The sequence below is a fragment of the Vombatus ursinus genome, unplaced genomic scaffold (assembly GCF_900497805.2).
Source record: "Vombatus ursinus unplaced genomic scaffold, bare-nosed wombat genome assembly UNPS02014781.1, whole genome shotgun sequence".
NCBI classification, from domain to species: domain Eukaryota; kingdom Metazoa; phylum Chordata; class Mammalia; order Diprotodontia; family Vombatidae; genus Vombatus; species Vombatus ursinus.
Genome location: NW_020954559.1, coordinates 10,147,494 through 10,174,831, shown reverse-complemented (window position 1 = coordinate 10,174,831; position 27,338 = coordinate 10,147,494). Strand labels below are relative to the sequence as shown.

The window sequence follows — 27,338 nt, the reverse complement described above, 5'->3', positions numbered from 1 at the left end:
ACACACACACACACACACACACACACACACACACACACACACACACACCCTTCCATTAGGGAACTTACTGATAGTGGCTCCAGGAGAGAGAAAATGTTTTGTACACAAATTACAACAAGTAAGAATGTAATAAGTAAATGCGAAAAGCAAAAGAATTAGGGATGAGGGCTTTCCAAAGGGAAAACTTCTTAGTAGTAAGATAGGAAACTATGGACATGTTGAAAAAATTAGCATAGAAGCTTTCTAAGTTGAAAATTTCTAAGAGAATTTTATACTTATCAAAGGTTGGCAACCTATAGTGTGCATGCCAATACTGGCATGTGAAGTTATTTTGAGTGACGTGGCCAGGGCCAGTCCTGGGACAAAACTATGAAATCGATGAGGTTTATTTTGTGGTACAATTCTACCTCCCTTATTAGTTTCCTTTTATGTTCTCATGCTACCTTCTCGTTCCATGCAGAAATTCAGTTCTCCTATCCTTCCACCCCACCTACTGTACTCCACATGTAACTTGAAGACTAAAAAGTCTTCAATGATATTATAAATAATTATAGCTCCTCAAGGTAGGGGTTGATATTTATGGATGGGGTGGGGTTGGGGTTGCTCCCTACTTTACCTGCTAGTCAGGTTAGGTATGGTGGTTCCTCAATGTTGGTAGATGGTACCTTGTCTTCTGGCTGTCTTTCCCCTCCTTCTGACTACCTCATATATGTCAATGGGGGTTAGAGGAGCTCTCCTCTCTGGTTGCCCTGACTTCTGCTTCAGTCCCTTTTCCATTTCTAATGTTACTACCCAAATTCAAGCCCTTATTTCCTCACACTTGAGCTCTCTCAAGAGCTCTGGAACTGGTTTTCCCTGCCTCTAGTTTCTTTCTATTGCAATCCTTCTGGACCTCTCACATCAGAATAATCTTTCTAAAACATCATGTTGATCACGTACATTCCCTTCTCAAAAACCTTCAAAAGCTCCATGTTGCCCACAGAATAAAGTTCAAACTTTTAAAGTTGGAAACAATCCCTAACCCTCCCAGTCTACTGTCAACAGCCTTCGACTCTCGTCAGGCTTTTGAACGCTCCGTAAGCATGATTGCTGATTTCTTTGATCTCCCAGTTCCCTTTGACTGGCTTTATCTCTCTTCTCTCTGCTTAGCTAACTTCTGCTGCTCCTTCAGAGTCCAGCTCAAGTCTGATCACAGATTTTGCACTGGAAGGGACCTCATTTCAATTCCATTTTATAAGGAAGAGGAAATGGAAGCCCAGAAATGTTAGCTGATTTGCTCTGGTCACACAGGCATGATGCCCCAGAGCAGAGATTTGAACCTAGGTACTCTCACTGCAAAGCCAGTGGATTTTCTCATTAATACAGACTTCCTAAATTACTATAGTTCTCAATGACAGCTTCCTTCCCTGAACTCTTAGAGTACTAGTTTGGCATTCATTTGGCTTGTCTCAATGCTGCCTTGCATTGTCATTCAACATTTCCTGTGTACATTGTGTGCTAGAAAGGATTCTTTTTTCAGATAAATTTTGTGGCCATTTTTTTATTTTTCACTTGCCAAAATTTCCCACTGTATCCTTCCCCTTCCTAAAATACAATAAATATAACAACAAAACAAAGGATTATTTAAGAAGAAAAAGAAAAAAAAGGAGTAAGGAGGAAAATCAGCAAAACTATCACTGTATTTTTAAAAATGACAACATGCTCAATGTTTCAGACCCAGGGGCTGCCCTCCTACTTCTGCCAATGAATGGGCCGAGGTGTTTTCTCTTATCACTTTGTTGGGGTTCAGATTGTTCTTAATAATGTTGCAACATTCCTTTTCAGATTGTTCTTTTCATTTACATTGCTGAAATCATTGTGTATGTTGTTTTCTTAGTTCTGCTTATTTCACTTTGCAAAAGTGAAGGGCTTAAAGGTAGGCCAGCATTGCTTAGAAATAAGAACTTTCACTGTTTGAAAATTGACCAATAGCCAAAAAGCCTGAATAGAAAGGATCAACTCTTTGGTGTAGGAGCCTTCCTGATTGGATACTTGGCCAGAGGACTTCTTGGGGAAACTGATTCCAACATAGTGTGGTCTCCTGTACTCTTATATCTCTGAATACACACCTATAGGGGACTTTTTTACCTAGAGGCACCAAGAAGCATTTATTTAGAATAGAGTTTTTAACCTGGGATTCTCAAACTTTAAGAAAAATGACAAATTTATTTCAATTTTTTCCCTTCATAATCCTGTGTATTCTGTGGAGAAGGAAATGGCAAAACCTTCTAGTATCTTTGAAAAGAAAACCCTATGGTGAGAGGTCCATGGAGTCATGAAGAGTTGAATGTGACTGAAACAGCAGAACAACAGCTACAAATTTTATGTTCCGCATTTTACTTATTTATTTATTTATTTTTTAGGCAATTGGGGTTAAGTGACTTTCCCAGAGTCACATAGCTAATAAGTGTCGAGTGTTTGGTCTGAGGCTGGATTTGAATTCAGGCCCTCCTGACTTCAGGGCCAGTGCTCTATCCACTGTGCCACCTAGCTGCCCCTTATGTTCTGCATTTTAAAAACATTACTCTGAAAAGGGTTTTCCAGATTGCCAAAGAGACCAGGACCAAAAAAATGCTAAGAACTGTTGCTTTAGACCACACCTGCACAACTTGTGGCCCGTGGGCCACTTATGGTCTGTGAGCACACCAAAGGATTTTGAGGGGCCTGCAAAAAATGTAAAGGATATTTTCCTCTACATTTTTCACAGGCTGCCTGAAATCCTTCAGCGGGCTGCAGGTTGTGCAGGCCAGCTTTACACAATGTAGTAGGCACAACTAAATAAAGAGTTCCCAGAATTTCACTTTCCGTATTGTTAGTATAGGATTGACAGAGAATCACTCACTGGAAAAATTCCCTAGACTATACCTTCCCAAGAAGGTTGAATGCTTGGCTTCATAGTGGTAATAACACCAGAAGAGGATTATGATTGGTAGGAAGTATCTTGAAAAGGGCCAGGTTGAAAAAGTGTAACTGCTAAAGAGGGCAGGAGGGAGGGATGAATAAGTAGGGATGAGGAGACAAGCTGTGGGCTGTTTTGAAAGTAGGGTACAGAAGAGTCCAGTGGAATGGTATTGCCATGATGTCCTCAAATACAGGAGTCCCAACAAGATCCTGACAACTCCAGATTCAAAGTAAGAGGCATTATAAATCTCCAGCTTGTCCTGAGAAGCCAATGCAGAACTTTAAAAAGCAGACATGATTGTTTTCTTGGATGAAAACTAGTGTCCTGAGTGCAGATTGTTACCTACCTGCAAACCCTGAAGGGCCTGGAAGACCTGGTAGTCCTTCTTGGCCTTGAGGTCCTGGAAAGCCATGTGTTCCGGGAGGCCCTGGTAATCCAGGTTGACCTGAAGGACCTGGGAATCCAGGCTGACCCTTCAACCCAGGCATTCCAGGCATACCTGGGCTTCCTGTAGAAAATCAGAAAAATGGGTTTACATATCCAAATCTGTAAATTATTAATAATAAATTATAATAAACAACAATAACTCATTAATAAAAAGCATCATCACATACAAATATAATAAATTATGTTATATAATAAGTAGTGTAATATATTACTATTATATATGATATATAGCAATAATATAAGTATATAATTATATGTTAATATATAATATTTATATATTATTATATAACATATAACATATAAACATTATATTATGATATAACATATAAAATTAAATTACTATAAATTATTAATAACAAAATCTTTTTGCCCAATGTTTAACATCTTACCAGATAGAATCAGATTGACCTCACAGTGGCCATTTGTAGAAGATACATGACGAAGAATATAATTGCAATCTTACAAATTAGAAAAATGTAGCATGAGGTAAGAGTAATATCATAATTGGCCCAAGAGGGCCAATCTTGGAGTCCGGAAAACTTGAGTTCAAGTCCTATCTTTGATATGTGCTAGCGGGGGCCTCATGGTACAATTCACTTAACGTCTCAGTGCCTTGAGGAACTGTCAAGGACTTTAAGTTACAATTACACTTGTACAATACAAGTAAACTTGCTGATCTGTGTTAGTGAAGAGAATTTCTACACTGGTTGCCTATACTAGTAAAATCAGAGATCCAGACCAAAGTAAATAAATAGATAAAAGGAATTTCAAATGTTAAGTTGCGACTTCAGGAGCCTGATAGTGAAGAATGTTTTCCTTCTCTTAGAGGGGATGTGGAATGAAGAAAAGAGCTTTGGACATGACTAATGCACTTATTTGGGGCACTGTGTTGCAGCAGATAGAATGCCAGGCCTGAAGTCAAGAAAACTCATCTTCATGAGTTCAAATCAAGCCTCAGACTCTTACTAGCTATGTGACCCTGGGTAAGTTACTTCACCCTGTTTACCTCAGTTTCTTCCTCTGTAAAATGAGCTGGAGAAGGAAATGGCAAACCACTCTAATATCTCTGCTAAGAAAACCCCAAATGAGATCACAAAGAGTTGGACATTACTGAAAATGACTAAACAACGACAAATGTATTTATTTTGATTTAGTATACTTCTTGTTACGAGGTAGAGTCTTCACATTGGAGTCAAAGGCAGGAGGGGAAGCCACTGGGAAATCAGTGGGAGAAAACAGAAAAACAAATGAAAAGGAATTGAGGTGACGTTGACCCAAAGGACTCCTGGACTGAGGATCCAGCCTCCCTGACACTGAGTCCTGGGCTGGACGCACTGACCCATGCCAATGCCCAAAGGACAAAAGCTTAAGCAGCTATTTCATGAGCCCATCAGGAGGCTCAGAGGAAATAGTGTACATAAAATGTTTTAGGAACTTTAATGTGTTACATAAACATGAGTTATTATTACCACTAACGTTAGTAGTAATAATAGGATTATGAGCAGAATTCATGTAACTACAGCATACTGTCACCAAGGGCATAGCTCTGCTGCTAAGGGCACCTACTCTTTTATCCTATCCCTTCTCTGTCTGCTGAGTTGATATCTAGGGGGCCAGAGAGGAGGAAAAGGAGAATGAATGCTGACAGATTGTTAAATGACTTTTAAAAGTAGGCTGTGCTATGGGCTGTGAAGTCAAGAGGCTAAAATCAAGGTTCTCCTGCCTCACAGATATCTGGCTTCCTCCAGAAAGTCTGTGGAGTAAACATTGATGGGCCAGTTTATCCAAGTAACATTTAGAGTTGGCATAAGCTGAGGGGGCTAAGAAAGAAATCACAGGCTTTTGAGGAAGATTGGGGTGGTGGTAATAGCCTCTGGTTTGTAAAAATTTTCTTCTCTGTCTCTGTCTCTTTCTGTCTCTCTCACACACACAGAGCTACTATGAGATGGCCCTGAACCACAGACTATATCTTTCAAAACTATACCTTTCGATGCTGTTATGCCAGCAGAAAAATCCATTCAGGTCAGAAATAAAAAAACAGAGAATGTTTTCCACTTTGCATTTGCTGCTACTATTATTGCTTTTTTATTAAATATTTTGGGGGATAATTTCCTTCCAGTTCTAGATTATGATTCTATGATCCTCTAAAGGAATATCTGTTAATAGGGATTCAATTGCTGAGCAAAACTAATAGCTTTGTGAGTGTGCTGGTAAATATTTAACAACTGGCTTGGGAAGAGTAAAGCTATATGCACAGTACACCTCTAAATATAATCTGCATTATTGACATTCTCTCCATCACTTTCTTTATGCTCAAGAAAATAGTAAAATAAACCCTGATTTGTAGCAGTTACTAATATCTGGGGTGTAAATATTCACACTGAAATTTAACAATCTGCTCTTGACAGCTGGTTCAAGCTGGTTTCACCCAGCACACTCCTAGCTTTTTTGTAAACACACAACATTGAACTATAACCATCTGTACCTAGGTGCAGAATGGTTAGTGCTGAATCCAAGAGTGCATTGTGTGTGTGTGTTTGTATACACACAGATTTGTGTGTGTGTATGTATGTGTGCGCACATACACACACTTACATTGTTGTTGTTTAGTTGTTTAAGTTGTGTATGACTCTTCATGACTCCATTTGGGATTTTCTTGGCGAAGATAGATACTGCAGTGTTTTGCCATTTCCTTCTCCAGCTCATTTTACAGATGAGGAAATGGAGGCAAAAAGGGTGAAGTGACTTACCCAGGGTCACACGTAGTAAGTGCCTAAAGTCAGATTTGAACTCAGGAAGACTTATCTTCTTGACTCCAGGCCTGGCATTCTATCCACTGTACCACTTAAGCCCAAGTATATTTATAGTTATGTGTTTCATATTTTAAACTATACTCAAATATATATTCCATCACACCAGAAGGAGGAAGAGCTATGTTCTTATAATATTGCTGAACTTCCTCATGACCACACGCAGTTATACTCTAAGTTCTGATGTGTTGAAAGTTTGATTTAAAAAAAAAAATTGAGAGCACTGGCTACACAAGGCTTATAAAACTGGCCATAAAGGTAGCACTAGGAGCTAGAGATTCTTAAACATCTAAAATAATTCTGCAGACATTTTTAAACTAAGACAACATGAAGCCTACAGGAAATATTTAGGTTTGTTTAAAACCAACAACTACCAGGGACACGATTGTCTAGGAGGGTTGCAACATAGATTGATTATAGGAATGCTGATACATTTGCCCTGTTCTGCTTTTCTTGAGAATTTGTAATTTTCACTTTTATTTAAGAGATCCCGTGACATCTTTCACAATGCTGGGCATTTCTTTGTTTCATTATTACCATTTCCTCAATTGGTTCTCTTCCTGATTGACTTTTAATATAGAAACCTACAGCTTTCTAATATATTGACTGACAAGGAGACAAGGGCTCGGCATGTCAATTTGGTAGTTCCTTTCTCTAGTGAACTTAGGTTACAGTGAGGGCTAGTCACAGCATGTCCAAGTGGTTGGAGATTCAGTCTTAGAGTCAGAAAGAACTAGGTTCAAGTCTTTGCCTTGATACACGGAAGCCACATGCTTCTAGATAACTCACGTATATTTTCAGTATCCCTGGAAACTCTCTAAGCCTATTGGAGAGAGGGTGTTGATCTGTATTGGTGGGAGAATCCCTTATTCCCATGAAGTCATAAATTAAATAAAAAAACCCCAACAACACCCCTTCTAAAATCCTCCAAAAAGAAAAACCAAACCAAACAAAAAAACAACCCTAAAAAACAGTGTTAGGCAGATCTTAGGTTAAAAAGTGGTTCTCCACCTTCAATCTTCTGGATACGAAATATTCTCACGCTACTCTGAAGATGCCTTGGGAGCTCCCACTCTTACAATCCACTTTGGCATTATTCCATCCTCCAAACCTGTTAACATGTTATCTCCTCAATCAAAACTTACTTGTACGATGTCTCATTTCCTCAGAAGTTTGCTTTGTGAATGACAAAAGGCTATTTTGTATTTTAGTGTTAATGGATAAAATCAAGTTAATATGTTATTCCAGATAACATTTGACTTTGCTAGAAGATACTTCAGATACTTCAGCCAGGCCATTTGATGTGATAATGGAGCTAAGGGATCATCCATCCGTTTCCTTCCAGTCGTATCATAAATGCAACCTGCCACTCTGTCTGTGATCGGGACAGCCACCTGGCTCCTTACATCCCCTCTAGCCAGAAGATGTCATTTGTATACTTATCTTGCTATGGACCAAGTAGTGGTGGATGCTTTCTATATTTCAGTGTAATATAGATGTCTTTGGCATTCAGTATGACTATGAATGCTTAGTCTTTATAATGCAATCCCTTATTAAGTGCCAAGGCTTTTGACTCTAAATGCCGATTTAGTATACATTTGCATATTTAAATTGACCCCAGGTTCAGACTATGTCAAATAAAATTAATGCAAGCTAACTTGTCAAACCAATATTAATAACATTACATGCAGCAAGTACATAATGGGTTTTTAAAGGCATTCATTTGAAATGAATCTGAAATCACTTATATCCTGCCTCTTAACTCTCAGTGTAGACCTCTGAATTATTGGGCTAAACCCCACCTATCACCTGAGTCATATTCCCTTAGTAGGATCTCATAGCTGGATCTGGCTTAACTCCCTTATTTTAAAGATAAGGAAACTGAGGCCCAGAGATGTGAACAAATTTACTTAAGGTCACATATGTAGTAAATGGAGGGATCAGGATTTGAATTCTGGTGTTCTGGCTGTAAACTCAAATTTCCTTTTTTGTTGTTCAGTAGTTTCAGTTGTGTATGACTCTTCATGACCCCATTTGAGGTTTTCTTGACAAGGATAGTGGAGTGGTTTGCCATTTCCTTTTCCAGTTCATTTTATAGATGAGGAAACTGAGGCAAATGGGGTTAAGTGACTTGCTCAGGATCACACAGCTTATAAGAGCCTGAGGCCAGGTTTGAACTTAGGTCTTCCTGATGGCAGGACTGGTGTTCTATCTGTTGTATCACCTAGCTGCCCAAAGCTCTTTCAGTTATTATATACCTAGGAGGACTAAGCTCCTTTCTTCCTCCTTCACCTTCAATTTAAAATAACAAAATGGACCATATTGAACTAAATTAGAGGATGCAAACAAACAGACAATATTATCATTATTATCATGAAAAGTATTTCAGATGAATACTGAAACTAAACAGGAGAACTCATTATGGTAAAATTCAGACAACATTGTTGTATCCTTTCACCTACTATTAGAATTATAGCTGATGGTGATATAATGCATTAAGTTTTACAAACTACTTAACATATAATATCTTATTTGATCTTTACAATAAACCTCTAAGGTAGGTCCTATAGGTATGAAAGAAAAGATTAGAAATTAGGCTTCCACAACAGAACAAGGGGATTCTGAGGACTTCCAAGATCTTGTGGATAGTCCCTCAACCAATCAGAAAGTGCCCCAAACTTCTGCAAACAACTAGTTCCTTAACAAAGAGGCTAAACCTGGAGGCTAAACCAGTTGCAAACCGTCAGGGTCAAGGACGGGACCTTGACAGGGCAAAAGCTTTTCTCCACTGTGCTTGCTTAATAAGCTTAATGAATATTAACTGACACACCTGGAGGGCAGAGATAGCCGCCATTTTTGAACATGTGATGCATAAAGTGGGAGGAGTTAACAGAACATGGAGGAACATGAGATGGGCTGTCCAGAAAGAGTGTAACTCAGATGAACTAGACCAATCCTAGCCCTGGTGGGTGGAGTATGGCTCTTACTAACCATTTAAAAGTTGATTGTACCACTGAAATAGCACTTACATGCCTGCTACTCTCATGAGAAGTGTAATAAAGGCTTTCTTTCACTCACTTCTGTAGTAGATTTTTGTTTCAGATTTTTCTAGCAGGTATTATCACCATCCCCATTTAATCAATGAGAAAATGGTTTCAGTGAGGTTAAGAACCTTGTCCATGTTAAATATGCAGACACACAGACACATAGACACTCCCACTCCGCCCCCCATGCAGACACATTCCAAACTATGTATAATGATGGACAATTTTCTTAACCTCACTGAGACCATCTATATATCTATGTAAAACAATGTACTTACGATATAGTTATGCGTACACACACACACATATATATATAAAACTATAGTTTATGTATATAAAACTATATATATTATATAAAACCACACACATATAACAGCATTCAAGACAGGAACTGAGCTAAGGTCTCTTCTTATTCTTTCAATCTCATCATACTGCCTCTGTAATATATTATATTGCCTCTTTATACCAACACAAGGAAGTTCAAGTCCATTAGGATTAAGAGGTCTTACTAACGTCTCTAGTATCAAAGGAGAGTTGCTGCTCTTACCCTCCAAACACTGATTTACTGAAAAGGAGACTTACCTCTAAATCCTTGAGGTCCCCTGTTTCCCAGTTCTCCTTTCAACCCTGGGATTCCAGGCAATCCAGGATCTCCTGGGAGACCAGTCTGTGCACCTAATACTTCTCCAGGTAGTCCTTTTTGTCCTGTTGGTCCTACAGCACCTGGTAGTCCTGTAGTTCCTGGACTTCCATCCAGCCCAGGGAGCCCTGTCGCACCTTTGGATCCTCTGGGTCCAACAAATCCTAAAAGAAAAAATAGATAACCACTGTAGCTATTGGTCATGAATAATACAGTTTAAAAGTACATCAGAAGTGTGATTGAAATGGAACAGTTTTGCAAAGGACATATACCTTTTGGTGGAGTTGTGAAGTAGTTCAACCATGCTGGAAAGCAATTTGAAATTATGCCCCCAAAGTTATTAAACCACGTATATCCTTTGACTCAAATATGACACTACTAGACCTTTCCCCCAAAGAGGTCAAAGAAAGAGGAAAAGGACCCTCATGTACAAAAATATTTGCAGCAACTTTTGAGGTTATACAAAGAACTGGAAACTAAGGCAGTGTTCATCAGTTGGAGAATGGATGACCAAATTATAGTATAGGAATGTAATGGAATTTTATTTACTATGCCATAAGAAATGATGAAAGGGGTAGTTTCAGGGAAGCCTAGTTTTATGATCTGATGTGAATGAACAGAGTCCAGTGCAGGAAATAGACAAACCAGAGAGCTTTGAAAGTAAAGTATTATTATATTCTCATATACTTCAAAGGAAAAGTAGGCTGAATGAGACACAGATTTACAGATTTCATGTACAACTCACATTATCTGTTCTATTTTTTATATGGAAATTCTAATTTTATTTGTTCTTTCTTAAACAAACCAAAAACCCCCCAAAGAGCATGTCTAGACAAGGCACCTCTTCCCTTGATCTATCTTTAGGCCTTCTGTTGCCACTTTCAATGAGACAGTTCTTATAAAATGAGTATTCTATCCTCAGGGCTTCTTCTTGTTCCTTCCTTTTCTGGTCATAATCCTAACATTTGTAGGAGATGGAGTTTTTTTTTTTAAACTATCTGAATCTTATAAAGCTATTACGCACGTTTTCTGTTTTAAAAAAGTAAACAGAAAACATAGAAACTTGGTATGACCTGTCTTGTTCTATGTGAAAGTGTTGCTTGCTATAAAACTTTTCAATACAAAATCAAAGGGAGATAAAAACAACCATAGAACGTAGAGTTAAAATGTCTTGGATTATAGATTTCCTTCTGGTAACAAATCCCTAAGGAGACAGCAGTTTTTTGGAGACCTTTGTTTCAATAAAGAATTAATCAATGGTCCCTTGTGTGAAATTTACTGTAAAAAAAAAAAAAACAAAACAAAGTCAGCTATGATGCACTCACAAGGAGAGACGTTGAATGTCATATGCTTGAGTGGTTATGCAATTCACTGCTACTAGTGGGTCAAATTACCCCATCACATTTCTTCTTTCTTAATACCCTGAACGCTGATTGACCTCAAATGGAATGCAGTATCTGAATGCTGACAGTAAGATATTTAGCAAGAGAAAAGAGTGTTTCTTTTTTTTTTTTTGGTCATTACTTACTGCTCTGTAGTATGTCATAATTACATCAAAAATTTTTCAATGAGCAAATGCATAGTGGGAAATTATTAAATATCGAGAAGATGAAGTCACAGTGAAAACAGTATTTTGTGCCCATTTTTAACAAAAGATGTGTAATGCATGATGTTTGGGGATTTTCTCAGGGTCACATTACTCTAGGGGAATTGGCAGGAGGAAGATGAATTAACTACTAGACCAATAGGTATGAGTAAAAGTAAAGAAGAGTAAAAGTTCTATTTTAATTGAGCATTAGTTAAGCTGTCTCCTATTTTTAAATGTTTTAATGAAGTAATTCACTTGCATGATGAAAGAAATCACATTTTCTCTACACTTTATGGGAATGTTAAGGGCTATTAGCATCTAGTAAGATGAGAAAATGGGGAACTTAAACTCATATCTATATAACCTTTCATTGGCCTTACATATCTGGATCTGATTTTCTACCTATGTTGTTAAAACTAATTTAGACTAATGGTTCCAAACTCTATTTCACTTTGGCATATTAATCCACGAACTATGACTCATGTCAACATAGCTTTGTACTTGGTCTTAATTTCCAAGTTTTCAGTGAAGGATATCAACAGAGAAACAGATATATGCTGGGGAAAAGAAGTGGGCTGGTCATGTAGCAAGAGTGAGGGAAAACTGATGTACAGCATATATGTTGCTTTATCATGTCTATGATTCATACTAAGCTTGCCATCCAAGTACTTGCTTTTTTAAATGAAAAATGTTTATATTAAAATTTTTTAATAAATGAAAATCCATCTTCTCTTCCTTCTACCTTCTCCTCCCCTTCCTTGAGAAGCAAGAAAACAAAGCTCTTGTTACAAATATGTATAGGTGGGCATGACAAATTCCCAGATTGGTCACATTAAAAAAAAAAAGAAAGCTTCAATTTGTACTTTCTTTCTTCATGACAACCCTTCAAATATTTGAAGATAGCTATATTCTACCATGTCTATTTTCTATTCTTTGGGCTAAACATACCTGAACCTTGAAGTCATGAACTTGAGACCCTTCACCATCATGGCTGCCCTACTCTGGAGCCCCCTAACTCTAGCAATGGATATTGTTTCTAAAAATGGTGTCTAGAACTGGGGCAAAATAATACTCCAGATGTGGTCTGATGGGGTAGAGTACATTAGAACTATCAGGTCAAGTGAAGTCAAGTTAACAGACTTTTAGTAAGTACCTACTATGTGCCAGGCATTGTGCTAAGTTCTGGGGATGTAAAGGAAGGCCCAAAAAAAACCCAGTCCTCGGCTCTCAAGTAGCTCACGGTGTAATGGGGGAAGATAACATACAAACAAGATATAGACAGGATAAATTGGAGATAATTTCTGAGAGAAGGCACTAAAGTTAATGAGGACTGGATAAAGGCTTCTTGCAAAAGGCAGGACTTGGTTCTGCTCATTTCACTTTTATTATTTTGTGCAGATCTTTCCATATTTTTCTAAAATCATTGAGCTCATCATTTCTTACATCACAGTAGTATTCCATCACAATCATATACCACAACTTGTTCCACCATTTCCCAATTGATGAGCATTCGTGCAATTTCCAGTTCTTTGCCACTACAAAGGGAGCTACTATAAATATTTTAGAACATATAGGTTCTTTTCCTTTTCCCCTAATCATCTTTGGAAATATACCTAGTAGTGGTATTGCTAGATAGAAGGAAGGTAGATTTTGTTATCCTTTTTTTTAGATAACAATTTCCAGGATCCATGGCCAAAAGAGTCTACTAGTTTTCTAGATTATAGATTATAGTTCCCAGGGTCATGGCTTATAAACATTTTCTACTGCAACTGTGCAATGAGACATAGAGACGAGTTAATGTGAATCTGTGAGCTTATTATTGACAAATTGCCTTCTTTGTGTGCTCCTCTATAAATCAGGGTCACTGATACATTGTGATACATTGGGTCTAAGAGTACAGGCAATTTAATAACTCTTTGGGCATAATTCCAAGATTCAAAAGAAGTCAACGAAGCTAGGAGGCAGAGATGAAGAGGATGAGGCTTCTAGGCATGGGAGACAGCTGATGAAAATGATGAAAAGTTGGGAGATGGAATGTCTTGTATGAGGAACAGCAAGGAAGCCAGTGTCACCAGATCACAGGCTTTGTGTAGGGAAATAAGGTTTTAAAAGACTGAGAAGATGGAAGAGTTCAGGTTATGAAGAGCTTTAAAAACCAAAAAGAGGATTAACATTTGATACTGGAAATAACAGGGAATCCATGGAGTTTATTGAATAGGAGACACAGTCAGACATGTGCTTTTGTAAGTTCAATTTGACAGTTGGGTAGAGGATGTACTAGTGTGGGGAGAGACTTATGGAAGGGAGACCAAGTAGCAGAGTACTGCAGGTATGAGGTGATAAGGCCCTTGCCAGGGTGGAGACAGTGTCAGAGGAAAGAAGTTTAAAAGTTTAAGAAGCTTATGAGATGTCCGGTTTGAGGCAATTAAAGATTTGAGAATGGAGGTCAAGAGAAAGATTAGTGCTGCATGAAGAGATCTCAAAATCACCTGCATAGAGGCAATAGTTGACTCCACTGAAGTGTATGAGATCACCAATTAAAATGTGGTGTAGAAGGAGAAGAGGGCCCAGAACAGAGCACAGAGGGACACCTATGGTTCAAGGGTGAGACTGGGAAGAAGATCCAGTAATGGAGAATGAAAAGGAATGGTCAGATAGGTGGGAGAACCAGGAGAAAGCAGAGTCACTAAAACCTAAAGAGAAGAGAGTATCAGGGAGAAAAAGGTGATCAATAGTGTCAAAGGTTGCAGAGAAGTCAAGAAGGATGAGGATTGAAAAAAAGGCATTAGATTTGGCAATTCAGAAGTCACTGGCAACTTTTGAGGAGTAGCTGAATGGTGAGGTTTGAAAACCAGAGTGCAGAGACTTAAGAAGAGAGTGAGAGACAAATGGAAGTACCAGTTGTTCTAGACCTTCTCAAGATGTTTAGACACAAAAGAAAGGCGAGATATAGGCAAATGGCTAATGGGGAAGGATATGGATCAAGTGAGAATTTTTTGAGGATGAGAAAAGAAATAGGTACGTTAGTAAGTAGTAAGGAAGGATCTCTCTAATCCTGAATGCAATGTTTTTCATTCTTTCCTTTTTTTTTTTAATGTAGCCTTAGTATACAATTACTTTGTTTTCTATATCACAACTTTGATTCATATTGATCTCGTAGTTCACTAATACTCTGTGATAATTTTCTGGTAAACAACTGCCAATGCTTCCCTTATCTAGTACTTGAGAAGTTGATTTTTTTTTGACTGCTCAATAAAGAAAACTCTGTATTTATGGGTAGGGAACCTGGGGCCTGGAGGGCACATGTGACTCTCTAGGTCCTCAAGAGTGGCCCTTTGACTGAATCCAAACGTGAAAGGGCTACACTTGAGGACCTAGAGGACAGCCAAAGGACCACACTTGAAGACCTAGAGGGCCACATGTGGCCTTGAGGCTGCAGATTCCTCACCCTGCATTAGATGCCAATCCCACAACATTGGTATAGTAAAATGCTGACATGCTAGATTTTTTTCCCTGGAAATTGGCAAATAAGTGAATTGCAAAGGTAACAAAATGCAAACCTTTTTAAAGTAGTGTCCGACAAGTGGCTTGGCACTATTTTAAGTGATGAAAGGACTACCTGTGCCATTAATATTAATGAACACTCAGAGGAGATTTATTTTTTTGTTCAAAAGTTTAAAATTAACTAGAGGAATTTGACTTAGGGAAAACTTTTACTAGTTCTTTGAACTAGTGTTTTTCCTCTTCTATATAAATTCTATAGGTATTCTCCATGAAAATTCAGAGCTAGGCAAAGGAAAACTTTGCACATAGGTCAATAGCTGAGCTTATTTCATGAAGGAGTCAACCATGTTTATTCAAGAGACAAATAGAAAGCAGATGATGATATGTCAAAAGAAACATTTAAATGGTAAAGAAAAAAATGGAGATATGTTTACTGTAGATGAAACTAGAAATCATTTTTGGAGACCAATGGGTTAGGTGTGATGTGTTTCTTGTTACCTGGTGGGCCTGGAAATCCTTCACGACCTGCCTCTCCTTGGAATCCTTTGAGCCCAATAAATCCATCTGTACCTGGGAATCCTGGAATCCCTCTTTGACCTTTAGCACCTAAAAGACCCAAACAAACAACAAATCATATTTGTGTAAGGAAACCCACACTGGTAGGTTTGGAAGGGATAGGACAAAATGCAGTTCAACTTGTGATACTTAACATGATCATATTTCAATATTAGCAGCAATGTAGCCTAGTAGAAAGAGCACTGGCTTTGGTTTCCGAGGGTCTGGGTTTGAATCTTGCCTTTGCTACTTGTTACCTGTATAATTTTGAACAGATCACTTAACTTCTTTGGGCCCTCAGTTTACTCATCTGTAAAATGAGGGGATTGGGCTAGGTCTAAGGTCTTTTACCAACTTTAAACCTAGGATGCTAAGTAATCCTATGATGGAGGAGTTGTTCAGTCATTTCTCATGCCCGTCTGACTCTTTGTGACCCCATTTGGGATTTTCTTAGCAAAGATACTGAAATGGTTTGCTATTTCCTTCTCCAGCTCATTTTACAGAGGAGGAAACTGAGGCAAGCAGGGTTAAGTGACTTGCTTAGGGTTGCACAACTAGTAAGTGCCCGAGGCCAGAGTTGAACTCCCCAGGCCTGCCACTCTATCTACTGTGCCACTTAGCTGCCTCAAAATAGTGAGTAGCTAATAGCCCTAAAAACTCCAGGATTTTAAAAATAGTTTCTAGCATCCAGAAAAGTAGTTACCTATAAAGATTCCAGTAAAACTAATACCTAAACACAAATCTAACATTCACAATCAAGGCCTTCAAAACAACTACCCTGTTCATCAACTGCCCAGCTCAGCTTCAGGAAACAGGCCCTACTGAACGCCAAAGCAGAAATAGTATGGATAGAAAACAATCTCCAAACCTTCCATCCTCAGTAGGTGGATTGTAGTGAAGGTAGTAGGAGATGGTGGAAATCTCCAGAAAAGAAGCAAGGGGCTCCCTTCCTGGATCGGGTATTTTCAATACTGAAAAGCACTTAATATGACCACGTTACTAGTGGTAATGCTTGGGAAGCTGTAGAAAAACATTCTATTATTTGGTTCCCTTCTGAAGAATGATAAGAGAGAACATTTTTTCATTGGGAATAAGGATGTGGGTGTGGTTAGACCCTCTTCGTCTAAAGAAAGACTAGCTCCAGAAATAGGTCTACCACATAGCTGTGCATCACTTTACATATGTGTGCACACTGCATATGTGTGACCTCACTCTGGAACAGTCACAGAGTCCTGTTCCATATGTGGTACTGTCGTCACCTTTGCTTCTCAAACAAATTCTTTCTAAACTTAATTCCTGGCCCTCAGACCCTTTCAGGGGCTCTACTGTACCATAGGGATGATGATAGAGGCCTTAGTGGTATCTGTGACAGAAAGGGATATAGTTATACTTAGATTTCTGAGAGATTTGAAATAAATAACATAATTGATTGATAGCCTTAACCAACGATAAGATCATCTGGCACTTTCTTTATTTACATGTATAAATTATTAGCTGTTGTGATAATTAAGGGTTGGATGTTTTAAGAGACGTTTGGAATACAGAGGAAAATTTCCTCAAAACTGGAAAAAAATTCCCAAGAGCAAGAAATATTTCTATGAACCAAATTCATTTTATTGAAGATCCTCCCTGTATTTTAGTAAAAATAAATTCATTGGATGCATGGCTAATGTTACAAGAAGCAAAAACAATAGCCCCCTATATGTGACTGATTGTAAAGATTTTTTTTATCATAATTTCTGGACTCAGAATATCATGTAGGGCACTCAGAAGATATTAATTGCTTGTGATGAAGATGATGGCCCTAATTAAAGCAAGGAAGAATGTTGCAGGGTTCAACTACTATATTTCAAATTCACTGATGGTTATGTGAAATGGGGAAGAACTAGACCCCTTAAAAACATCCTTATTTTATCCTAATAGTAATTAATAACAGAACAAAGAAGACTCTATTGACACAAATCAAGCTGGCTCTCATACCATAACACCATTAAAAAAGGCTAAATCAACAGAATTAACTATAAGAACCATGATCTACCAATGAAAGATCTAATTCCTCTGGCTGAGATGCAAAGCAACTACAATCTGCTCCTCCTCTAACTTTCTAGTCTTATCTCATATTACTTCTTATCACACATTCTGTGTTTCAGTCCAGCTAACCTACTTTCCATTCTTTCTAAACGTGCCCTCAGTTTCCTCACCTCTGTGCCATAAACCTAAAATGTCCTCCTTCCCCCACTCTGCTTCATTAAATCTTTTAACAAACTCACATCATTTGCCACTTCCCCCATGAAGCCTTCTCTAATCTCCTTTGTTAGTAAAATAATTCCTCCCACTTTGGATGTTACATAATATTTTGTTTTGTATTTTTCTAATATGTTATGAATTATTTTGAATTATAGTTACTTAGGTATCCACCGCGCCTCCAATTGGACTATACACATTTTGAGGTCAGGGATTGTGTATTAGTGGCTCTTTCTGGTTCCCTGGTGTGGTCTTTACATTACGCAATTAATTTTGTGTATATGGGATATAATATAAAGTAAGAACTTTCATTATTTTAGCATTATTAACTGGAAAAAATGTACTTTGTCGCATGCCTTTATCAACATGTAATAACTTCAGAGATTTAAAAAAAAATTTATGTGAAGCCATCTTCCAAATGTATTACTAGAGTGGTTTGCCATTTCCTTTTTCAAATGAGGAAGCTGAGGCAAACAGGGTCACACAGCTAGTAAGTGTCTGAGGTCAAATTCAAACTTAAGTCCTCCTGACTCCAGGCCCAGCATTCTATCTACTGTGCCACCCAGCTGACCTCCCCCCAAAAATCTATTATTTCTCTTTCCTCTACTTCAGAGGATTATACCAGTGTGGTAACTTTTGGCAGCAAACTTTTCCTAAAACTTATTTATATAAATATAAATTAAATACTTATAAATTAATTTATATTTATAAATTAAGTACTTATATTTATTAAATGTTCTAATCAATTTTGGGGGTATATTTTCTTTATAATCAGAGAATTAGGTTTTCTTTTCCTACTTTAAGTTAAAAAATATAATCTCAAAAAGACATCTCCCTTTCTTCTTTGCAGAAGTAGGGGTCTATGTATGTGAAACATTGCCTATACTTTCAGATTTGTTCAATGCTTTGGTTGGTTTTGCTGAACTGCTTTTTTTCTCTTTGTTATTAGGGGTAGCTTCTTGGTAGCAAAGGGGGCAATACATTTGGAAATGAAGATGATGTAAATGTGAAAGGTAGCACTAAATTTTCTTTTAAAAGGCAATGCATTCTTAAGCTCTTTATTTGTATTTATCAACATTTAAATGAAAAAGAAAAAAAGCCACTTCGGTTTCTGTTGACCGGGTTGCAGATTTAAGAGCAAAACAAACATGTTGCCCAAAAATGAGAGTTTATTACTTTGTTTCTGAAGGAAAGTTGTGTTTCTGTAGTTAATCCTGGCCAATCTCACACTGGTTCAGCACTTCAAAGCTCTTTCTCACATCCTCACTCTGTTTCTGTTATCCAGAGTCAGACCTTCCAAAACTTGCTTTTTCCCTCTGAACAAAAACTGGTCCTCAAAGCAAGGGACCTCAAAGTACTTAGGCACATTTCAATCTTGGAGGGCTAGCTGAGCCTTCTTCTGCTACACAGTTCCCTAAAATCAACTGGAGTTTTGTTCAAGAACAGGACATAAAAGGGTGTTAATCACTTACAAGGGGCTCCCTGACCAGGTCCAGGTGAATTCTATTAATCAATGGAGAAATGTGGAACACCAAAATCCCAAGACACCTCTACTGTGCTTAGCCTGTCTAACTGAATCACTGGGAGAAACAGAACAGAGAGCACACTGGGAGTCTCTTTGTACAGAAATAATTACACAGATCAACAAAGACCCTAAATCACAAGCCTCATTGTGTACCTGGAGGCAGCCTGTGTTTACACTGTGTAATCAACTCAATAGGAATGAGGAACTGAAGCAGCTCTCTGGGTATGCATGGCTGTTACTGGTCTCTCTGGGGCAGTACTACTACTATAATGAAAGGAAGCCACGCGAAGGCAGATAAATCTTTGCCACCCTGGTAATTTCTACAGATCTGATTCAGAAAACTAACTAAAAAGATCTCTTTACTATCTGCAAGGACCCCTTGAAGTCTGTTGCCTTATCTATAAAATGAGAGATATCCAAGGCCCTTCCTGTCTCTAGAATCCTGTGATCATAGGTAATTTTCAACAGAAACTTATAAACTTTTCCCTATTGTATTCTGCAAACACAAAAAAATAAGGTTTTTTTTATTAGAGAACTTTACTCAAAAGCTTGTGATATACTTTATCTTGTACCCACCAATGCAACTGTAATCAATATTGATTTCATTAATAAGAGATGAATTTGGGATAGAAATGCTATTCCCCTGAAAAAAAAACTCTATAAAGGACCAAATGGAATAGCTCTTAAATTAATCAAGTTTGAGATACAAACTTTTCCTCTTGTCAACAGATAATGAACCCACTTTTCTGAGATCTTCCTCTGGTGGTCTGGTATAAATTACAAACTCTTACCTATATAAGACTTTTAGAAATCACAGAGAAACCTTTCCTTTCCCTTGCAGGGAAGTACATATTCTATTTCAATGAGTCAGACGCTATAAAAAGAATCTCTTTAGTTAGTTTAAATTGTCTTTAAGTATCAATAATGAATAAAAGCATTTTTTTTTTTTTTTGGTGCAGATGGTCAATGGCGGCTTTGAGTGAGGGTCAGGGAAGTAAGTAATGAGTCTAAGATAAAAGATAAAGGCAAGTCACCTGGATTGGCTGTAAGAGGTATAGCTAATAACTTCAGGAAGGTTACCGTGGGTCAGTGAGGCATAAGGACCAAAACTTGAATCTTTCACATTCTTTGTAAACCCTCCCTTAAAGTCCCCTGTGGATAGCACAAAGCCTGTAAACAATGCAGAGATTTCTGTTTCTAACCCCTCACGATGTGTGGCCAGGGAAACAGTAAGCCATTTTACTAAAAAGATTCACTTCTGTTCTTTCTATGATCTAAACTATAGGAGTGCCTCACTTTGAAAAAATTCAATATGGTGTTGTGTAACAGCAACCTGAAGTAGATAAAATAGGGAGTGAGTATTTGGAGTTTTCGATTTATAAAAGGATTCACCAAAGACTTTTTGTAGTTCACTCCCTTTTATATTCAAGTGATTTAAAAAAAAAAAGATTATGACCCAGTCATAATTTGCAGAATGCATCTGCGAATCATTTTAACCGGAAGGGGTGGACAGATAGTGCTAGGAGTCATTGCCAAATGAAGACGAACCACAAATGAAGATCTTAATCTTCTCTGAAAATTATAATATAAGCTTGATAAGAAAGCAAGTTTTTGTTCCCATTTAACTTTTTAGGAGGGCATCTATTTCATAAAACAAATATACATGAAAGTATAAGCGTAAAACAGTGTTCAGGGACCATTTTCAAAGGAACTCTGAACAACAGATGTATTGGATGGGAAACAGACATGTACATTGGCCCAGATCCACTGGTCCAGGGCCTGAAAGGAAATAGGCCAGATTAAAGGAATCAGGCTATGAACATTTTTATTAAAATTGAAAATAGGACACATTGCACCAATATTTTGCCTCCTAAAACTATTATCTCATTGCAAAACTGGATTCATGACTTTTGCGATATTAGTATATGTAGGAAAACTGGATGATAGTTTTATGAAAAGTTTTGGTCTTTTGAATCTAACTCAAGAATTTACAAACATCTCTGATACACAAATGAAACTTACTTTTCGAAGATTACAGTCCCTGCCAGAAGACATTTTTCCTGAGTTAGAATTAGGGATTTGAGGCTATGTGAGGGATTAACTAAGAGGATGAATAAATCTAAGTTCTTCAACAGCTGCAAAGAGGACAGGAATTAAGAATGCTACACTTGTATGAGAAGGGAAGAAATTTAAGAATTTGAAAATATTTTTTAATTTTCCAGGGACTTGAGGAATGCCACCATAACTATTACTGAACAGAAACATTAAATGTAGAGGAAGGTGTTTAATATTAATGGCACTTTGGAAAACAATTATCAGCTTATGCTGGTCACTAATCTTAGTGCTTTTTGGCAGGGAGAAATGAGGGTGCTGGAAGTCTGATTTCATATTTGTTTTCCAGGCCTACTTTCTTAAATAGTTTGGGACACATTATCCATAGCTAAAATAACATAGATTTTTCAGTATTTCAGCTTAATAGAACATGAGAAAATGTTAAACTGATTTTAATAGAACCTGGTGTTACATGTAGATATTAATTTATATCACTGATTACTAAAGTTTTTATCCTGCAATTTCCTTAAAGTTTTGCATCCTCTAAAATTTCCATTCATTTAGAGCAGGTTCTGTCTCTACCAAACAACTCTTAAAAGCCCCATAACTCCAGTATCTGCCACCTCTCCAGAGAGCTCCCCTTCTTCACTCCTTAAAAAGGAGTTATATTCCCAGTTTAAGAAACAGTGGAATAAATAACACTAGAATTCATGATTGATTGGAGTTTACCATACTGAAAATAATAAGCAAAGATCATATATGGAGAGTTAGAAGGGACCTTGGGGAGGGTCATCTAATCCAGGTCGTCTTAAACTTTTTCCGCTCCCGACCCTTTTCGAGTTTCAGCAATGTTCACTGGCATTGTGTGGCCTGAGGGCATGCACAGTGCAAAGTGTACATGCTGTGTGTTCAGAACCAAGGTTTCAGTGAAGTTGCACAATGCAACATGGGTTAAGTGCTGCCAAAAACACCTTAGATTCATTACGCGTTTGATTTTTAATTTTTGTTCATTGTGCATTCAGAAATCTTTCCCTGTTACCAAGGCCGCGACCCACAATTTAAGAAGCCCTGATCTAATCCACCTTCCTCATTTAACACATGAGGAAACTAAGGCCAAGAGAATTTAACTGACATGCCCAATGTCACCCAGATAGTAAGGGGCAGAGTGAGAATTCAGAGCTGTATCATCTGATGGCAAATCCAGCACTCTTTCTATTGTGTCTTGATGCTCTCTTTTGAGGAAGATAAAGGCTTGCTTCTTAAGGGCCTACTGTACCTTAGGGGCCTATTTCATTTTAATGATGCAAATGGTTCTTTTATATTTTTATCCCATTGTTCCCATGAGATTGTACCTCAGAGCTGCTTTTAAAGCTTAGCAACTGCACACTTAATTGTTACCCTTTCCTAATTTGAGCTACCATTTTTGGGGAAATGATCTCTATAGTGGGTCGAGAAGAATGTGCCACCTAGAGATTAGCTGGGTGCCCATGGCGTTTCCCTTTTCCCCCTCTAACGCACCACTGTTGATGTAAAAGAAGAATACACTTTCATTTAAGCTCCAGTTGCAGCCACTAGAATCTTGGTTTCTGGTGTGACACTAATAACATTAATTCCTTCCATAAAGCACTCCCAGGGCTTAAATTCCATCCCCTGCCCACAATGATTAAGGGCATGTCTGGAAGCATCCTCTGCTTTGTGCTGCCAGCTCTTTATTAAAGCATGGCACCCAACTGAAGGGCTAAAGTCACTGGATGGTGGCCCATGATGCAACAGCTGTGGCCACCTGGGCCCTTCTCTGTGTAATGGAAACTGTGCCACTGAATTAGCAGCTGAGCTGGCCAGGAGTCGAGATGTGTTACAAAGGATCATGTATTCATAGGGATCTGTCGTTAGGACTTTGGACAGTGTGTTCAGTCAATGCCATGGTCAAAACCTAGACTTTAGAGGTAAAATCTTTTCAGCCCTATTTGTTTCCATTTTCTCCCTGCCTAAAGATCAAACAAAAGAAATATTCCTCTCTCTGTGCTTTTCATTTTGTTAGGAGATAGAAGGAAAGCTCAGTAATAAATTTTCTTCTCTTACAGAGAAATCTCCTGAGCTTGGAGAGGTCTTGAATGAAGAAGTCTACATGTTTCAGGGGGTGTCTACTACAGTTTATACACTCCTTTCTCTCAGCTTCCTGAGTGTAAGCACTTTGTGACCCGGAGCTTCCCTTTCAATTTGGCTTCCAATGTTGCCTTGGTTGTGACATGTATTTTGAAAAGCAATGAAGAAATGAATGAAACCAGGTCTGTGGTGGGAGCTACACTAGCTTGTGTTCAAGATGCCATGAGAGTAGATTGACTTCTATAGCAAGAGTAAATGAACCTCAAAAAGCTGAGAATGATATTTATGATGGTAGAGGAAGGAGAGGAGGAGGGAGGAAGAAAGAAGGAAAAGGGAAAAAGTAAAAAAAAATTATAGTTCGGAGTTAAGGGCTAGTAACTGAGGGGAAGGGGTGGTAAAGTGAACATTTTTACCTGGAGATCCTGGCAGTCCAGGCAGTCCTGGAGATCCTTTAGGTGCTATTACACAATCTAAAAAGAAGGTGAAAAAAGACGAGTTGAAACAATCCATGTTGAATCTTATGGCTTTTAGTGTTGCCCACATCAAAAGAACTAAAAATAAAAGTGGTTACCGCTATATTATTAGAGCAATTTAATGGTTGAATGATCCTGGCTTTCTGATGTAAATACATGCTTAATTTCATTATGCAATGAAATAAAAATATTAATTTCTATAAAATGCAAATTAAATAAATGTAGCCAAAAAAGAATCAAAACAGTACATGGGCAAATGACTCATTCATTTCCTTATTTTTGGAACAGCTTTCATTATAAGCTGAGATAAATGAGATCATTCCCAGTGGGTGAAAGTGAATCCCATTTAAAGGATTATAGATAATAATAACAATAACTAGCATTTATTTATAGGGCTTTTAGGTTTGCAAAATACTTCATAAATATTATTTCATTTGATTCTCACAACAACCCTGAAAGACAGATGTTATTATTATCCCCGTTTTACAGATGAGGAAATTGAAGCAGACAGAGGTAAAGTAACCTGCCCAGGTTCACACAGTTTAGTAAGTGCTTGAGTCCAGCTTTTATCCCAGGTCTTTCTAGCTCCAGGCCAAGCACTCTTATCTTCTCTGATACCTAACTGCCCCTAGATTTCCTTGTTTTATAGATGAGAAAACTGATACCACAAGGAAATTAAGTGAATTGCCCATGATCATACAGGTAGAAGAGCCATAATTTGAACCAGTGTTTTCTGACTAAAAATTAAAACTTTGTTCACAGCACGATGCAGCCTCCGCATTGTCCTTGTAGCTTTATCTCAGGATGTAGCCATCTTACAATTAAAAAAAAATCTACTTCTCTTTTGGGACTTCAAATACCTTCAAAATGAACAAACACAAAGTAACCGCTTCAACGCAGAGCAAGACCAAATAAGGATGAAGACCATCTCTGGTGAAGTTAATGAGAGCAGTTACATTTGAGAAGAAATGTATCATGTTGGTTGTTTCTGTTTGAAGAAAGCCTATTTCGAAGGACAATACTGCTTTTCATCTGTCTTATGTCTGTTTGCCTGGGAATTCTTCCTGCTAGGTCAAGCTTATCCTTTTGCCAAGCCTAATAACCCAACTCTGGAGAGAGATAGAGCCCTCTTTACTAGTTGTACATGAACCATTTGTACACTGGCTTAGAATGCCTGGGTGATCTTTCCTTGTAAGTTCCTCTACACTACATCTGTCCAAAGTGAGACTAGTCTGACGCTGTTATGTCACATTTAAGTATCAGGCAGTGGATAGAGTGCCCCACCTGGAGTCAGGAGGACTCATCATCCTGGATTCAAATCTGGCCTTAGACACTTACTAGCTGTGTGACTTTGGACAAGTCACTTAACCCTCCCTGTTTGCCTCAGTTTTTTCATCTGCAAAATGAGCTGGAGAAGGCAATGGCAAACCACTTCAGTTTCTTTCCCAAGAAACCCAAATAGGGGTCATGAAGAGTTGGAAATGACTTAAAATAACTCAAAAACATCAACAAATCTGAGCTCCATAAAAGTGCTATAAAAACCATAGGAGATAGGTTCAGTGCTTATCGGGAATTTACACTCTAAAGTGTGATGCATATGTCACATGTAACATGCATGTTATACTTGAAAATACAGTACAAACGTTTTTTGGGTCATTTCTCGATTATTTTCAGTTTTTAAGTTGACTTGTCATTGTAAAACATACCTACAAATTTCTGCCTACTGAAATCCTTTACCAGTTTTAGTTTAGTGGACACTTCCTCCATAAAGGCTTTTTCAGTCTCATTCATCTGCAAGTGATCTTTTACTCCTCCCATTTGGCATTACACTTTTGTTTAGGACTCTGCTTTGTACTTTTTCCTATTCTCCCTCTATTAAAGATAGGTATCCAATTATAAGTCTAAACTCTTCTACTAGACTGTAAGCTCCTTAAGGGCAGGGAATATGTCTTATTTTATCTTTAAGTTCCCAGTAGCTCCTCACAGTGTATGCTTAATAAATGCTCACAGTAGATACTTAATAAATGCTTACAGAATTGAATTATTTGCCAAAATAACTTGAGCCATACATTATTACCAGAAAATCTGCAATTTGCAGTTTCATTCCAATTAAAAATAAAATCAGGTGAAATAAATATTTTTATTTTCAGCTATAAAGGAAAACTTAACTATGGGTCCTATATTATTTAGCTGTTTAACAATTTCAGGATGCACAAAAAGCTATGCATGCACAAACTTTTTTAAGTGCCAAATTTCTTCTACACTGTGAGAAAGACTGAGGGGTTAGAGATACAGAGATAAATTAGACACTTCCCCTTGAAATAAAGGAGATTATTATCTAAAGACCCAAAAGTCTTAGGCTAATTATAAAGAAGCAATAATGGACTAATAGCCGATGCAAATGAATCACTGGAAAAACAACCATGAGATTGCAAAATCATAGAATCACAGAATCTAAAACTTGGAAGGGGTATCACAAATTATCTCTTCTAATCCATAGCTGAGCAGGAATCCTACCTGCTCAAGTGATCTCCAGTGACGGGCAATGAATACAGGAAATCCCTCATGATTCACATAATCTCCCTGCTCTCCTCAATGGCCCCTCTGTCCTTTAATTCTTAACAGAATTTGAATCTCCTACCAAGGGGTCAGGAGCCTACACCCTCAAGGCCACATATGGCCTTCTAGGCCCCCAAAAGCAGCCCTTTGACTGAATCCAAACTTCACAGAACAAATTCCCTTAATAAAAGGATCTGTTCTGTAAAACTTGGACTCAGTCAAAAGACCACAACTGAGGACCTAGAGGCCACATGTGACCTCGAGGCTATAGGTTCTCTATCCCTGTGACTGACTCTAAGTCTTCCTATATTGAATAGTAACTAGCTTTTACCTTTGGCACTGCTAGCAACAAAACCATCCAGATACTGTTTTCACTCATGTGAAGATGTGCTCAGAATTAGGAGTCAGATCTGGGTTTGAATTCAAGTTCTGTTATGTATTCTCTGTGTGATTTTGGCAAGTCATTCCTCCTCCATGTACCTCAGCTGCCCCATATGTAATATGAAGGGACAGGACTAAAGGTTCTTCCAGCTCTATATCCTATGTTCCTACATGATACAAATGTATTTAAATGTTTAAAGAGATATATATTCTTATGTATTTATCCATGTATTTATACACTTGTGCTCTTTATATTTGATAATACTATAGAAGATTCTGTAAATCTTGTTTTACTTCTTGCAACTTGAGGGCAAGTATCTTGCTTTCTCCAAACTCTTTAAGTGTACTGGGAGGCCCATTTATATGTATTTTCCTCCCTCCCTCCTTGCCCATCTCTTTTCCTTCCTTCCTTCCTTCCTTCCTTCCTTCCTTCCTTCCTTCCTTCCTTCCTTCCTTCCTTCCTTCCTTC

At 37.9% G+C, this 27,338-nt stretch overlaps 1 protein-coding gene and 1 long non-coding RNA gene across 4 annotated transcripts in view; one reads left to right on the top strand and one right to left on the bottom strand.

Moving 5' to 3' along the window:
* The window catches only part of LOC114046109 (collagen alpha-2(IV) chain-like), a 287,529-nt gene that overhangs the window by 42,417 nt on the left and 217,774 nt on the right, over positions 1-27,338 (bottom strand). For both annotated transcript variants that reach the window (XM_027866363.1, XM_027866364.1), the window contains exons 27-30: positions 23,870-23,926; positions 15,473-15,580; positions 9,825-10,046; positions 3,288-3,449 (exon numbers count right to left, since the gene is read on the bottom strand). In XM_027866363.1, the coding sequence (XP_027722164.1) occupies positions 3,288-3,449; positions 9,825-10,046; positions 15,473-15,580; positions 23,870-23,926 (549 nt within the window). The remainder of the gene's footprint in view (positions 1-3,287; positions 3,450-9,824; positions 10,047-15,472; positions 15,581-23,869; positions 23,927-27,338) is intronic.
* Positions 1-27,338, top strand: part of LOC114046111 — a 38,335-nt gene that overhangs the window by 5,441 nt on the left and 5,556 nt on the right. Inside the window, exons 2-3 of one of the 2 annotated variants that reach the window (XR_003569462.1) lie at positions 23,435-23,638; positions 24,692-25,262. This is a non-coding gene — a long non-coding RNA (uncharacterized LOC114046111). Of the gene's footprint in view, positions 1-23,434; positions 23,639-24,691; positions 25,263-27,338 lie in introns of those variants that run through there. The other variant, XR_003569463.1, reaches the window with a different exon arrangement.